This window comes from Cyprinodon variegatus, unplaced genomic scaffold (genome assembly GCF_000732505.1).
Source record: "Cyprinodon variegatus isolate N-32 unplaced genomic scaffold, C_variegatus-1.0 Scaffold158, whole genome shotgun sequence".
Classification (NCBI taxonomy): domain Eukaryota; kingdom Metazoa; phylum Chordata; class Actinopteri; order Cyprinodontiformes; family Cyprinodontidae; genus Cyprinodon; species Cyprinodon variegatus.
The window spans coordinates 115,313-127,517 of NW_015150611.1; the positions used below are offsets into that span (position 1 = coordinate 115,313).

At 34.6% G+C, this 12,205-nt stretch overlaps 2 protein-coding genes across 4 annotated transcripts in view; one reads left to right on the forward strand and one right to left on the reverse strand.

The window, feature by feature from the left end:
• The window catches only part of wrap73 (WD repeat containing, antisense to TP73), a 16,543-nt gene extending 11,778 nt beyond the window's left edge, over nt 1-4,765 (reverse strand). Inside the window, exons 1-4 of the mRNA XM_015377797.1 lie at nt 4,619-4,765; nt 4,007-4,094; nt 3,572-3,724; nt 2,016-2,132 (exon numbers count right to left, since the gene is read on the reverse strand). Coding sequence (XP_015233283.1) covers nt 2,016-2,132; nt 3,572-3,724; nt 4,007-4,075 — 339 coding nt within the window. The 5' untranslated portion in view covers nt 4,076-4,094; nt 4,619-4,765. The remainder of the gene's footprint in view (nt 1-2,015; nt 2,133-3,571; nt 3,725-4,006; nt 4,095-4,618) is intronic.
• Nucleotides 2,149-12,205, forward strand: part of tp73 (tumor protein p73) — a 32,853-nt gene continuing 22,796 nt past the window's right edge. The window contains exons 1-3 of one of the 3 annotated variants that reach the window (XM_015377793.1): nt 2,149-2,301; nt 8,948-9,043; nt 9,770-9,920. In XM_015377793.1, coding sequence (XP_015233279.1) covers nt 2,270-2,301; nt 8,948-9,043; nt 9,770-9,920 — 279 coding nt within the window. In that variant the 5' untranslated portion in view covers nt 2,149-2,269. Of the gene's footprint in view, nt 2,302-5,353; nt 5,524-8,947; nt 9,044-9,769; nt 9,921-10,661; nt 10,831-12,205 lie in introns of those variants that run through there. The other 2 variants (XM_015377794.1, XM_015377796.1) reach the window with 2 other exon arrangements.

Genomic DNA, 12,205 nt, shown 5'->3' on the forward strand with positions numbered 1-12,205 from the left:
GCTTGCATGTCAAGTTAGCATGTTCAGAAAAACAATGTGTGACACAGAAGAGAGGAAATGCACAACACCAGATTAAGAAGACTAATATTAAAGATTGCAAAAACATTCACAAATCCAGCAACTTTATATATAAAAAAAAAAATACATCTACAACTGACACCATTGTTTTTCAATAGTTCATAATTATCATTTTGTTCCATTTTTGTCTATTCATGATATAAAGTTGGTCCACACCCATAAGGCAATTTTTATGTGTATGATCCCATAGTTTGGTTTATTTTGTCTTGGTTAAAGCTTATTGACTGTATGCAGGGTTAAAGCTGAGCTAATTCCTGACATCACTACTTGAATGATTCACCTGATCTTAAAAGTCCTCTATATACAAAAGTATACAGATGTATCTTGGGTTCAGTTTTATCTTTGCACCATTATAATAAATGATGATCAAACCCATAAGCATCATCTTAACTCTTTGGAGTAGGTGAGCCAGGAAGAGGTGAGCCTAATCTAAAAAATTTAAAATGAAAAATTAATGTCACCAGACATTTGATAGATTTAAAGTAGTGCAGACTGAGCTGCTTAGAGAACTTTGTCGCTGTGTTTAAAGAGTGTTGTTTTCAGGAGAGGGAAGAATAGTTGGGTTGTCTACTCATCAGCCAATGCACCTGTCTTTTACCATTACCAGTGAAGGCACCATCAAACCATGGTTAGAGTTTGCTCAAATCGTATAAATGTTAATTTTTTTTGTGTATTATATAATTTTGGCTTTATTGAACAATTTAAATACTGTTTAATGGGGCCTAGTCATACACTATGCCTATAAAATGCAGTAAACCACAAAAACTAGAATTATTCTCAGTTAAAAAGAAAATAAACACCGATTGTTCATCGCAATATTTTACCTAGTCCTTTTTAGCCTAAAATAAATTTTTGAACCAGGTGTGATAAGTAGAAATAAACATTGTTGTTATTCGTCATAATCTGTCTATAGTACTCACACATCCATCAACTCGACAGCAAAATCTGAAAGCTTCAGCAGCTTTACCTCCCGTTTTAATAAATAATATGTTCATCCTGTATTCTGAATGCTACTCGTCTCTTATCCCTTTTGACATTAAATATATTTTTGCACATTTTCACACTTGATCCTAAAATTTTCTCTTTTCATACCTTCACTGGGACGTTCTTGGATCAATTACTTCACTTGGTCTTGGTATGATAAATATACAAAACGCTAATATTTACTAACAAATGCAGCCAAAACAAGTATTTAAAAATGTATGTAAGCTACTTGTGCAGAAATGAGTGAAATAATAGTATGGAAATTGGCACCTTTAATACCCCCTGTGCTATAATTTAGATGTTTTATATAATCTCTCTTATGTTTAATACCTTCTCTGAATGGATTTATCCAGTTTTATAAAACTTTATACATTCAAGTTTTTGAGAAAGTTAAACTGAGATAAAGAAAATATGACTTCACGGTATGCTTACACTGATAAATAGTTATGGAAAAAAATGTTTTTCATTATTTGCTAAGAGGTCAATATTTAAGAATTCATATAAAGAAAGTAACCTGATTACTTTAAACCCCATCAGGCAACAGACTAATGTGTCTACCCAGCTAGCTAAATCTATTCAAATCCTTTCTTCAAACATAAACAAACATTCATGTGTTTGTTTCATCTGTTTTTACTAGCAGTTTAAATTTAATCAAAGAATTTGCTTACTAGGATCATAACAGAGCACACATACATTTCACCCATGTGTTTGAGGTACATCAGACTCATGTATGACAGGACGCTAACAGGAGGGAAGGAATGAAATCAGGCTGAATACATGCAGCAGGTGGGGGTCAGGGGGGTGTAGAGGCAGTCAAGGAAAGCTCTGGTGTCTGTCTATTTTCAGGTCTCCCCTTCCACACAAGCCAGCAACAGTTGAAACCAAACAAGCGCACACATAAAAACATTTCCATTAGATGCATGGACACATGAACCAACTACCTTCACACTTACATGGAACTCGGTGGTGTTGAGAATGTGACGTCCGTCTGGACTCCAGCGTGAGGAGACTAGTCCGATTGAGCCCTCATCAATCTTACAGTGCCAGTCTGGCTGTTCGAGAGACCACACCTGAAGAGGAATCCGGAGCGAGGAAGACAATGATAGAAGAATAGCCATTAGCAGCTGTTGATGACTTTCTAACATACGCCTCGGTAATTTCTAAAACTTGATTCAAAGTTGGGAAGACGCATAGGAGATCAGAAATCATGAAAGACTGGCACTGGATACCCTTTCATAGGTAAGATGCTTGAATTGGATTCAATGTTGGACTAAATTGGATTAAATGTATTTATTCCAGTGTTTATTGTTTCAGGGCATGGGGGGTTCAATAAAAATGTCTATAAACATTTCTTTTATTTCAGATAGGGTTAGGGTTAACATTTTACTACAAGTAAATTGCTGTAACAATTATACATTTCAAAAGTAGTTGTTAAACTTCAATTCCCTTTAAGTTTTTATTTACTTAATAATAGAAAGGAACAAACTGCTAAAGTGCTCTTTATTAAGATTTCTCCTAAAGGAACAAAATCATAAATCTGGAAAAAGTTTGCAAATAATTCTAAATATGTAGTTCTCTCTATAATCTATATCAAATAAAAAAATAATTATACATGTGTGCCTGCAATGTCCAGTTGAAAAAAAACATGGACCTGCTGAAAAACAGCATTCACATTTAATAAGGCCCACAAGTGTGCATCTTTTCCTGTTTTTTTAAAACTTTGAATAAAGAAATGAAAAAAAAAAAAAAACGTTTCAAATTTTGAATAAACAGTAAAACAGAAAACAAAAATATCATTAAAATTCATCTGAACAAAAGAAAATCGTTCACAATTTTAAAGAAAAATTAAAGAAAAGTTTTGCTATGTAAAAAGTGTATTGATAGAGGTGATGTCAGTTGTATCATACTGTCATCATTACAATTAATAATAATAATAATAATACATTTTATTTAACAGCGCCTTTCTTGACACTCAAGGTCACTTTACAAATAATACAAAAAATAAATAAAAAGAGATGAAAATACAAAAATTCTGAACAATGATCCTTTATATATTTATTCGAGAGCTTTTTAGAAAAACAAATCTGAACAAAATGTCTATATCAATTTGTAACATTTCTAAAATGCAGCTAAAAGGAGGCCTCGATTAGTGGTTCCCATATTTTCATCTTCTGACCCTCAAAAAAATGGGTAAGATTGCTTATGACCGAACTCAACTATTGCTTCACTATAAATTTAATCAACTAAAAACAGGTGGGATGACAAAAAAAAACAACACTATTATCATCAATTAATTTGCTTGTATCCATTTGCTCATAGTGTTTTTGTCTGTTATACAGCATAAATATGTTTTATTATAATTAGGTTTTTGTTGAGTTAGATGTCAGATCTCAGGAAACCAAATTTGTTGATTCTCAACCTCTAGTAGGTCCCTACCAAACCTTTGTGAATCACTTACTACACTTTTCCCCCTAAAATCCAGATTAAGTTTAATAACTTTATCTCTTACCTGAACCAGACCCCTTTTGTACATAGCACATAAGATGAACAGAGAGTCAGAGGACCACTCCATGTGGGATACTTGATCCAGACAGGTGTAGAGCTGCAAAATTTGCAAAGTGCTGATGTCTCTCACAACTAGCCTGTATTGGACACAGGTAGCCTGTGAAGAAAAACAAATTCAAAACATTGCAGAAAATTGCACTAATACAATAGTACCAGAGGAGCAATCAGTTAATCAGAGGTCAGAATCAGATGTTCCTGTTATCTGCAAATCAAACAGAAAGTATATCTAACTACATTTCTAGATTATCTATATAGAAGATTGGCATCAACCTGAAAAATCATACTTAAGATATATATTTATAGCATATAATTTACTATATTTTTTTTCTAGTATGAATATAGTTTAACATGAGAGGATAACTGTAATCTGCTCCCTTACCAAATATTTTCCATCAGGTGAAACTTTGCAAAGCTGGTTGGACTGCTTAAAAACCTCTGAGAAATTCATTTTACAACCACAGTTATTCCTGTAAAGAGAAAACACGTGAGTTGAATTCAATATTTAAAAAAATGTACAAAAAACTCTTTACTTCATGTAAACAAAGGTTCTATTGTAGTTCTCTATCTGTGCCGCATGATGGCGCCAGACGCCCAACAAAATGTTTCCGTTCAACCCATTTAGAAACTACAAACAAAAAGTTTTTATAGCAATTTTTTTAAAAATAGAACCAAATTTAACTGGAAGCTACGCCCATAAACTAAAATAAAACAGTATCCAAACATAAATCCTGAGTGCAAAGACTAAAACAGAATATGATATTACTTTGGCATGCTGATAATACAAAAAATAAACACGTTATAAATTATTTCCCCCCCCATTTAGTAACACTTTTGTTTGTTTACTAACCGCACCTAGACACGAACTGCAAATATAAACTATTAGGGTTTATTTTAAATTATATGTAAATGAGCTCGTTCCCTGCTAGCATGTAGCACTACTGAGCGGTTAAGCAAACCTTCTCAAATATTCAGATCCGTAAACAAAACCTACTCCAGACACCGATGGCCTTAGTTCCTTCAACAGGTTGTAAGATGCACAACGTTCCATAAACAATCCAAAGAACCTTGTTCTCCGTTTGTTTGAAAGCATAAGAACCGCATACTGTTAATCCAACTGTTGATGGATTTGTTTCTATGAGAGTAAAACGACACACCGGTGCTGGCCAATCAACGCGCGCCTACACTTCCGCGTTCTGGGAAATGTAGTTCTATTACATTTTCTTTATGTGCCAGTGTCTAAGTCCGTTTTTGTCAACATAGAACAGGAATAAGTACGGAATGTTTAGTTTACTCTGTCTGGGACATTATTGTAGAATAATTGAGACAAATAATAATAGTTTTAATTTTTGTTCCAGATGGAAATTATTGTAATTAGGCTTTATTTAGGTTTGTGTCGTTATAAACTGCTTGATTAATGCAATATAGTATTTTATTGACTATTTGATGACATGTTTATTTTTCAAAAATGGCGTTGAATTGTATTCCCTTTGCTAATATCTATTTTTTTTTTTTTCTTGGAAACTGAAGATTTCTTTTTCCCGCTTGAGTGAGGCCAAACCGCGCTACCGCATCTCCCTCTGCGCAAAAAAAAAAAAAAAAAAAAAGACGCTTGGCTTCTGTCTCTTCGGTCTCGATCAGTAAAGCCATCACTTCTCTGAAGAGGATGCAAATCAGTTTTCCTCCTGACTCCTGGTTCATATTGTTTCCCTGAAAAGTCAATGGCGCTCTCCGGCTCTTATCAGAGCTAAATTCGGTCGATATATGTTTGGTTTATTTGCTTTTTCCATATTTCCATTTTTTATGGAGGGTCACTCTCTTGGCATGTTCGATAAACAGACAGGTTCTGGATGCAACATCATTCCTGGTTCTTCGGATTGGAGTAAGACTAACTTTAAGGTAGGCCCTTATTTCTCCATATCTCAGCATTAGATCATTTAAACATACTTCTAAAAAGATGGTTAATATTATGTTGAAATTGAATTATAGTTCTGTGTGCCATTTATAGTGTGTTTCGACGTTTATTAGGTTTTATTGTGTTATTAATACTAATGTAGGCTATGTTATTCTATTTCGTTAATCATTTTAAAAGCGATATATTATAAAGCATAAAAACATTTGCACTGATTAAAGTAGTTTATATGGTCTCGTTTTGTTAACTTTTAGTCGTTATAGAAAAATAGAAAACAAACTCTGAGTATAGACACTTTTAATAATATTAAGACCAAGTTGAGTTTACACATAGCTTTATAAATAAAAGATATAGCATTTAACGGGCAAATGTGATTAAAAAAATTAAACATCAAACGCACTCAGATTGCTCACCGAGATGAAAAGCACATTTAAGTCTCCTGTGAGATAATTCACGCGGGCTCAATAGGATGGAGACTAAAACAATTTTTAAATTTAATTTATGCTCATTTGAGACTGATTTTTTTTTTTTTTTTTTTTTTTTTTTTTTTTAATGGCCCTTGGGAAGTTAGTGTGCGTGTATAGAGTGTTTGTTGTCATGGGTGCTGTAACCGTGGAGTGAAGACGCAGAAACAGGTAAAGAAAAACTGCGGAAAACAAAGCAGCACTTGAAAAAAAGAAAATTTTATAGCTATAAACATTTTTTAATACTGGACTAACTGGAGACGTCTTTTGGTTAATGTTTCCTACCCACTTAAATGAAAATATATATATATATTTCTAATTATTTTTGTAAACAATACGATAGCGCACTGGGTATGTTCTTTCCTATTCTTTCCCATCACCTGGCTGCGCGCTTGTGTTTGTTCCAGAGGCGCCAGATGCGCGCAGGGCCAGCGGCGCTCTACAGCCACAGAGCTGCCGCAGTTTATGTGACTGTCTCAGACCTTGCAACTGTTTCTTTGAAAGATCATGCAAAAGAAACAAGTCTAGCTCAGCAGATGTTGACAGAGTTGCATATCTTAAATCGATCAGGTGAGGAGCAAAGGAAACACGCCACTGTCCTGTACAAATAGTCCTAGAATGGCTTTTAGAAATTCGCAGAAATTGCTGAATCAATAGCAACCCTGACTTATTTACCCTTTCTCTCAGTGCGTAATTTCAAAATCCTGCACTTTTCCGCTTTATTTAATTTTATTATTTTGTTTTATTTATTATTTTTTTGTTTCCGCAGTGCAATGCATGATGGAGATATAGGGAAATCTATATCATAATAAACTTTTTCCATGTCTGGATATCGACCTGCGATCATTTTCTGCATTTTCAAACTAAAGATTTAGGTGAAATTCAAGACATTAAACCTTCTGCAACTGCGATAAACCTTCTACTTGTTTGCATCTTTATCAAAAACAATGTTCACTAGTCCTGAAATGACAGGCAAAAATAGTTCTGAAGATCAAGGCATAGCTTGTTTTTTTTTAGATCTTTCCAGGACAACCTCAGAGCTTTGGTTAGGCTGCGCTCATGGTTTTCCATTGAGAGAATGTGATGTTGTCGTTATATTAAAAGAAGACGGGTATTCGGAGGGCGATGAGGAGATGCTTCCCCTCGGAATGGGGAGGCGATGAATGAGGCAAGTCTGGACTCGCTCAGGCCCCCTGGTACCCTGTGGCACCTCGCTGGGACTATGAGTGCAATCACACCTGAATGAAGGCGTGCTGCTTGCATGCTTCTTTGTGTGTCTCACCCTTCCTGGTAACTCGTTTCCAAACTTTCTATTCGTTATGAACCCTCAACATCACTTAAAAAAAATCAGTAAATATGTTTTATATGAACTCAGTGTTTTAAGAGGCCTCCTGAGCACTGGGGGGGAAAGGTAGTCATAATTTGCTTCCAAAATAAATGTGCTTTTGCTTATTTACATGTCCTATTAATGGCGTAGTCTAGTCAAGAGGACTAACATATTAAAGGACATAAAGAAAAACTCCATATGGATGTTTAACAAAATGGCTTCTGGTTTATTTTTTTCAGGAGACTTGATCCATTTTTAGAATCTAAACTAGGCCTACTTAAATGGGTCTTAGTTTAAGTCAATTGTTCGATAAATGCTGAAGACACATGGACATTCTGTAATTGATATTCATTCCACTTTTCCTCTCAGTAAAACAATAATAATAGTAATGAAATTTGAATTTTAAATCAATAAAAAAAAAACATAATTCTAGGTGTTCAGATAAAAGGAGAGCAAAGAACTTGCACTTTTAACAGTGTAAACCTCTGAGAAAGTGTCTGATCATCCAAACCTAAAAATCCAATATATTATAATATATTATAATATCATATCATATTTGATAATATAATATAAAGATTTATAATATAATATAATATTTACACCTTGGCGACAGCAAATAGTAGCATAAATAGTTTGATACTAATATATTTATATGCTGTTAATGATTTGATATGACAAAAATATGCAAAATTGTACACAGTACTATGCAGTCTGTCTTTGTAAATATATCACAAAAGCATTTCAAAGCACAAATGAGTTCTTTGTCATTACTATTATTTATTGGTTTTGACTTCATTGATTTCACGGTGGGGAAATGTACTTAATTAGGTTGCAAAAGAGTTCGCAAGCTTAGTTAGCATAGTTTAGTTGGTCTTGATGTCATTTCTAAACACAAGTTCAGACTGCAGAGTTGAATAGGTAAGTCTACATTTGTCAGTTAAATGACATGCTGCTGTTATTTTGCACATCTCTGATGGTGCTGCTGTTTTCAAATATCTATGACTGTAAAAATGTCCATAGCTGTATATTGGTTATTTATTCTCCATATGCACAGTTTTTATATTGTTAAAACACTTGACAGTACATTATTTAATTTGTCTATTTTTTGTAAAAATTCACTATCATGTTATTTTTATACACCTTTCTAAGATCCATATTTGTGTGACCATTTTTCTATTCTATTCTATTCTATTCTATTCTATTCTATTCTATTCTATCCTATTCTATTCTTTTCTATTCTAATAGTATTACCCTTTCCTGGTTTATTAATTCATACTTTAGTTTGTAGAGATAGTATTTGACTTGCTATCTCTTTTAAGAATTTTATGAGGAAGCAAAGATGAATATCTATGAATAATTTATCTTTTGGCCATCTTCCTCACAAAACTCCAAAACAGTTAATTCATTTGTATGAGTATTTGTACTCTTGTATTCACTTTGCAACTCATTTCAAGCTGTGTCATGAGTTCTGCTAGCAGGTCAAGCACCACCAGTATTTGTATCACAGTTTGAGTACCCTTTTACTCTAGTTAAAAATCCCCTCACAAAATTGGTAGGTTTACTCAGTTATTATTTAGTATCTGTAAAGAAAACTTTAACAAAGATCTTTGTGTTTTGCAGAGCAACCTGCCCCTCACCAAACTGTCCATCTTTTAAGATGTCTCAGTCTACTGTTGTTGAGGAAGGAGGCACCTTGGAGCACCTGTGGAGCTCTCTGTAAGTGATAAACCTTTGACTGGCTAAGAATACCAAGGTACTAGATAATTTTTTTGATCTATTGAAAGGTTTTATTTTTCCATTGTTTCTTTTAAAGGAAATTGATTCCATTTGTTTTTGCAGATAAAGATTATACAAAGTCTTTATTTAAAGGTGCTATAGGAAATTCATCAATCTTATAGGTAGACCTGGGAAAAATATGTATTCATAATAATTGAACTTCATTGATCTCACACTGGAGAAATTCACTCTCCGCATTTAGCCCATCCCCTTGGGGAGTAGTGTGCTGCCATTGTCCGGCGCCCGGGGAGCAGTGTGGGGGTTAAGAGTCTTAACCAGAGTCACGGAACCAGAGTGGCAGTCGGTGGGAGTGGGGCTTGAACTCAGAACCTCCAGCACCTAAGCTCTAACCACTAGGCCCTTGGTTCTTTAAATTCTTTTAACTGTAACAGCAAATGTATTTCTGCAAAATCAAAGTGTGTATTTCTGCTGCATATTGCCATTTTACCCATTACCCTTAGACTGGGACCATCATCAAATCTGCAATATGTAAACTGGTTGAACTTGGACTAAATTGTTCCACACTGATTATAAAATTGTAATTTACGCTTTCGAAAAAAACTGAAAATTGCCAGTCATCTTTGTCCAAGCTAAAGTACATTAAAACAGTTTTTCAGAATGTAAGCATTTTGTAATTGTTTCATATCCCTGTTATATTTGTTCTAGAGAGCCAGACAGTACCTACTATGAGCTTCCTACAAACAATCATAGAGGTGATCATCCAGTAGCCTCTACCAGCACTCCAGGGAATCACCGAAACTGTGCAGAGGTCTCCATGGACGTTTATCACATCAGAGATATGAACGACAATGTGATGGTAGGAACAGGAGTTTTTCTTTGGTTTAAAGAGGAATTTTGTGCTTTTTTGTTGGTGGATCATATTTTTATATTAAAATTCATTTTTCTCCTCCATATCCCTTTTCTACAAAAATCCATCTGCTTTTGCTGTTTGTATTTTTTCCTTTTCCCTCCCTTTCAGGGAGAATTCCCCCCAATATAGTTTCCCTCCATTCAGCAGCCCGTTCCCTCTCTGTTTCTATGCTGAGTAACCTGTTGGGACCTTGTGTAAGTGTGTGTGTGTGTGTGTGTTTGTTGGGGAAGGGATCATGAAATCCCATGGAACCCCTTGCTGCTCCACTTTAGAGCCATCTGTTGGATAGTGTTTGTCCATGTGTGGGTGCATTAACAAGCAGGCGTATTAAGTTTGCAGGTGAATACTCTGCAGGTGGTGGCCTCTAAGCCACACATCCATGTGAAAAAAAAAGAAACATTGAGAATTTGTTTTTGAATATAGATAAATGGTGGCAGGACTTATTTTGGCATGGTTCATCTTGTAGCTTATAAATCTGTGTCTCATAATCAGAATTCCAACCACACCTCTGTTTTTTGCCTTTTCAATCTTGAATATAGCTCTCATATGTCTTAAAGTGGGCAAGCCTTGACCTGCCTGGCTGGTTAATGAATAGTCATGACATGAAAAAAAAAGAGGTGGGGCGAGAATATGTTGTGAGATTGTTGTTAGATGCATAGCAAGTAAAAAAAAGGCAGAATTATGAGAGGGAAGTGGAGGAGGAAGAGGCAGGGCGTCTTCGGTCCTTCATAATGTCTGTTGGCACAGTAAGGTCAACTGGCTGTGCAGAAGTCAGATGTTACCATCACAGCTGACAGCAGAAGCATTGCAGAAACAGCTTTAACCTTTCAGACGCCACAGGATGCTGTGTGACATGGTATGTTCATGCAAGCTTATAATAGTTCACATTGACCGATTTAAAAAAATATTGTTGTGCAGATGTTTGTTTAGCAGTTATTTTTAATGTTCGTAAAGAGTTCTAAATGGCCTCCCTGTATGTATATTTAATAATTGCAAAGAGCATTTAAAATGTGTCTTACTTGGTTTTTATTGCTGTTTGAAATAACAAAAATTTGTATATTACTTAAAATAAGCAATGTTCATATCGCTTCTGCATCATCTTTTAAAGAATTTCTAATTTTGTTTGAAAGACGTATATGGGAGCTGAATGCTTGTTTAATGTTCTTGTGTTTTGCATCAGTTTATAAGGGCCAGACACATTTACAAAAAACATATTCAGAGGTTAGATGAATCTGCATCATGGTAGGCCTGTGGGTTTTTACCTGGACAGAAGAAACAATAGCAGGCTGTAAAATCTACCAGTGTTTTTTTTTCCTGAAATTTTTTTAAAAGTTTTTTTTTAACACATATTTAATTCTTAGATAACATATATGGCAAAATGCTAATCACATTTTCACAAAGAGATGCATCTAAGTATCATTATCTGTATCTTTATGAGATGATTTTATTATATTGTTTTTGTTTGTTATTATCATTACTGTTAATTTTACTGTTTGTTGTGCGGGACTTTTGTGCAGCTAATGTTGCTTTTAAAGTGCTTCATAAATAAGACACTGATATTTAGAGGTGCTAAAGAGGTTGTCCTTGTCACAGTCTGGGTTTTGTTATGTTTTCTTTTGAGTGTTCAGTTTTACTTTGCTCCATGTTTTTTAGTTTTATCGGTTTAATTCCTAGTTTGTTGAGTTTTACTGGTTATATTTCAGTTCTTAGGTTTTTATTTGTTGCCCTTTTGTGTTGGTCTCCTTTTACTTAGCTCCTTTCTAGACTCCTCTCTTCACACCTGCTCCCAATCAGCTCGTTAGTCCTCTCTTTGTTCAGTCTTGCATAAATACTCTCCTTGTGCAGTTCCTCAGTGCTGGTTCCTTGTTTTACCTCGTCTTACTTTGAAACTTTTTTGGAATGTGCAGGATAGTATGAATTATTGAAAGACTGTTTGTAACAGCAGGTATGAAATATATCATTACTGAAAGCACAACAGGCTGAACTTTGAAGAAGATGAGCTACAGCTGCAGATTGCATCCATGCAATTTACCAAATGACATGGATTCATCCAGCCTATCAATGCATGGAGCAGATAATGGTGGAGTGATGGCATAGAGGATACTTTCTTAGCATTATCTTGGCCTTTTAATACCAATTGTACTTTAGGTTTATAAGCTATTTTTTCTCAATGTACATATAATACACATTAATACATATATTTGATTTTGCGATAATCTCTATCCTCAGTT